This window comes from Austrofundulus limnaeus, unplaced genomic scaffold (assembly GCF_001266775.1).
Source record: "Austrofundulus limnaeus strain Quisiro unplaced genomic scaffold, Austrofundulus_limnaeus-1.0 Scaffold360, whole genome shotgun sequence".
Taxonomy (NCBI): domain Eukaryota; kingdom Metazoa; phylum Chordata; class Actinopteri; order Cyprinodontiformes; family Rivulidae; genus Austrofundulus; species Austrofundulus limnaeus.
The window spans coordinates 1-3,454 of NW_013952762.1; the positions used below are offsets into that span (position 1 = coordinate 1).

At 45.2% G+C, this 3,454-nt stretch overlaps 1 protein-coding gene across 1 annotated transcript; it reads left to right on the plus strand.

Annotated features, from left to right (window-relative positions):
* Window positions 1-469: 469 nt before the first annotated feature.
* On the plus strand, window positions 470-2,457 carry LOC106528127 (zinc finger protein 37; the record flags this gene model as incomplete). Its single annotated transcript, XM_014023214.1, has 2 exons — window positions 470-1,806; window positions 2,423-2,457. A coding segment is annotated over one exon (1,310 nt), but the record flags the coding sequence as incomplete, so codon positions are not given.
* Window positions 2,458-3,454: the final 997 nt, after the last annotated feature.

A 3,454-nucleotide genomic window follows, 5' to 3' on the forward strand; every position in this document is an offset into this window, starting at 1 on the left:
GATGAACAGCAGGTCATGAAAACCTAGGTCATTAAAGGATGTCATGAATTATTTGCTTAAACATAAAAGTATTAGTTCCATTACAACAATTTTCATAGTTATCTGACTTTTGATGCATATTTACTATAAAAAGAGCAAAAACAGATTTTAAATCTATTCAAAGTGTCAGGATTATTGCTGGGTGTTATTATTGTATTAATATAATTGCTTTAAATGGTACGAAATAAATTTCATAAAAAAAATAAACAATTCACCAGAGGCCCTGTGGGTATTTTTTAGATATTTATTTTCCTGCTCATATAAAAAACAAATAGTTTACATTAACATTGTTGAGAAATAACAGTTTGTTTTTTCTAACTCTGCAGATTTGATCCAGAGTGAAACTTTGAAAACATCACAGCAGCTGCAAGAAGAAAACTGTTGATAAAAACATTCAGGAAGTTCAAACTGAATCTCTGTTTTCTTTCAGAGGCCCGGCAGGAACTGGTCCACRAGACGGAGCTGGATCTCAGAGTCCAGCAGCTTCGCAGCCAGGACAGGAACTCCGGTCTGGACCAGGAGGAACCAGAACCTGCAGAGTTTGAGGACCAGGAAGAACCAGAACCTGCAGAGTTTGAGGACCAGGAAGAACCAGAACCTGCAGAGTTTGAGGACCAGGAAGAACCAGAACCTGCAGAGTTTGAGGACCAGGAAGAACCAGAACCTGCAGAGTTTGAGGACCAGGAAGAACCAGAACCTGCAGAGTTTGAGGACCAGGAAGAACCAGAACCTGCAGAGTTTGAGGACCAGGAAGAACCAGAACCTGCAGAGTTTGAGGWCCAGGAAGAACCAGAACCTGCAGAGCTGAAAGAAGAAGAAGAAAAAGAAGAAGAAGAGATAAAACTTTTAGACATTAAAACAGAACGTGAAGAACCAGAACCAGAGTCTCCACAGATCAGTGACGATCAGGAGGGTTCAGAACCAGAACTCGTGCACATTAAAGAAGAATGGGAGGAACCAGAACCAGAATCAGACCAGGYGAAAGACGAGGAGGAGGACCAGCTCCGGCTGAAGCAGGAAGCAGATACGGATCAGGTGACGGTTGAAGAAAATGACCACAGCCAATCAGAACCCGACACGGAGCGACCCTGTTCTCAGAGTTCTGCTGGACCTCAGAAACAAGAGCGGGAGCTTAGATCAAAGAGAATCAGAGCGAAGAAGACAGACCTTCGGGTTTCTGACAAATCGGACCCGCCCGACACGTCGATTTACTGTCCGATCTGCGGGGAAACCTTCTCGGACCACCCTCTGCTGGTGAGCCACACCAAGGTGCACACGGTGCGCAGCCCCAACTTCGACAAGCTGCAGTACTGCTGCCCCATCTGCGACAAGAAGTTCACGTCCAGGAACAACCTGGTCATCCACATGAGGAGCCACACCGGAGAGAGACCCTTCTCCTGCCAGGTCTGCGGCCGGCGCTTCAGCAGCAACGGCAACTGCAAGGCCCACATGAGCCTCCACACGGGCCAGAACCAGAACGCCGACAAGTGGCGRCACTGCTGCTCCACCTGCGGCAAGACCTTCGTGCACCGCAGCAGCTTCGCCATCCACGTGAGGAGCCACACGGGCGAGAAGCCCTTCTCCTGCGCCTTCTGCGGGAAGACCTTCAGCAGGAACGCCAACTGTAAGATCCACATGAGGCTGCACACGGGCGAGACACCGTACTCCTGTTTGACCTGTGGACAAAGTTTCACCTTTAACTCGCAGCTGAAGCATCACATGAAGGTCCACACGGGTTGAGCCCTCCTGCCCGTCTTCAAAGACTCTGTGGGTTGTTTGGTCTCSTTCAGATGTTTGTGTCTAAATTAGCTCTGAAACGTCTCGTCGTYGTGTCAGAATGTAGATATTTCTCTCACTGATCTGTGACGCTGAATGTGCCAAAAAAAAAAAAAAAAACACAACAAAGCTCTGGGTGTAACGGTCCGGTTCTGTTCAACAAGAAGAAAAAACTGAAGTTTGGTTTTATTTCTGAAACAATGTGTTTGTATGAAAACAGCTCCTTGTTAGTGTGGAGGTGTCCAGTCCTGGGGTCAGATTTATAAAGCTTGCATAYGCACAAAACAGCCCAGAAACCTGCGAACGCCACTTTTCACACAAAGGTTGTGATTTATAAAATCCAAACTTGACGTGAAAATGTGCGGTGCCTCACAGCTCTGACCCATGCGTACGCTCATTTTGGAGACGAGAAACTGCGACACAGATGGTGAAGTGAGGAATTAGAGCCACACTGAGTAATGATCACTGTCAGATATTTAATTTACCTTCAGAATCAGACTTTTATTCAGCTTTATTAACAGTATTATTTATGAGCCATGAGGACCTTTGAAATAAAAACTGAAATCTTAAATAAAAGTTCACACAACTCCATCTCCTTCCTCCTCAGACGACCCTGACCCACAGGCCCCTCCCTGACCCACAGACCCCTCCCTGACCCACAGACCCCTCCCTGATGAGAGACATTTCAACAGCACGACAGCAAAAGTCACACTTTGGGTACATGCGCAGGGCGCCCCTCACCAGTGTGGATGTGGATATTCGTCACTGCGCGGGGCTGTGGGGATGTGAGGAGACGATCAGCTGCAGATAACAGAGCAGACAGAAGGAGAAGAGCGGTGAACTTCTAACTTTATCTGACTTATTTAATTTTATTTATTGTTTTTATCGTCCTGCAGGCTCTGAAAGCAAATTAATTTGAAGCTGAGTTTCTGATAAAAATCATTAGATTACTCTAAACGTCTGTAAACCTGCAAAATGAGGGAAAATCTGTGTYAATTACAGACATTGTGTTCAGGTGAGCAGCTGTCAGTCAGCACCTGTCTGAACCAATCACTGATCAKCTGACTGATTTAAATACATCTTAACATTCATGAGGTACTTTACATTAACTGTTTATGGTTGAATGTGGGTGTGTAGAGGGTAGAACTTGACTCTGACGTGAAGCTGTGATCTATAAAGGAAAAATGCAGAAACATGCGTACGCACTGTTTGATAAATCTGAATATGTTTTGACTGTACGTTCACTTTTAGGATGGTTTCCACACAATCTTTTATAAGTCCGACCCCTGGTCCTGGAGGCTCTCTATCCTGCAGGTTTGACTTGTTTCTCTGCTTCACTCATTCAATCACCTCTTCAGCTTCTGCAGAAGCCTGTAATTATAGAGCTCAAGCGGCGCTTGGTGACGCTGAAAACTCAGATTTTTCCCGTCAACATGGCAGCAAATGTGTCTTCATGGTCCACCYCTCTGATCAGGTACAGCAAGGTTAGACTGGTCAACAGCAAACTTCCAGATAAAAGAAAAAAGTCATTTTCATTCAGTCTAAAGTGTGAACACTAACCATCAGAGTGCGTGTCAAACTACAGCTTTCATTCAACTTCTGTCTTTAGAAAATATTACAGAAAAACAACAAGTGTTAA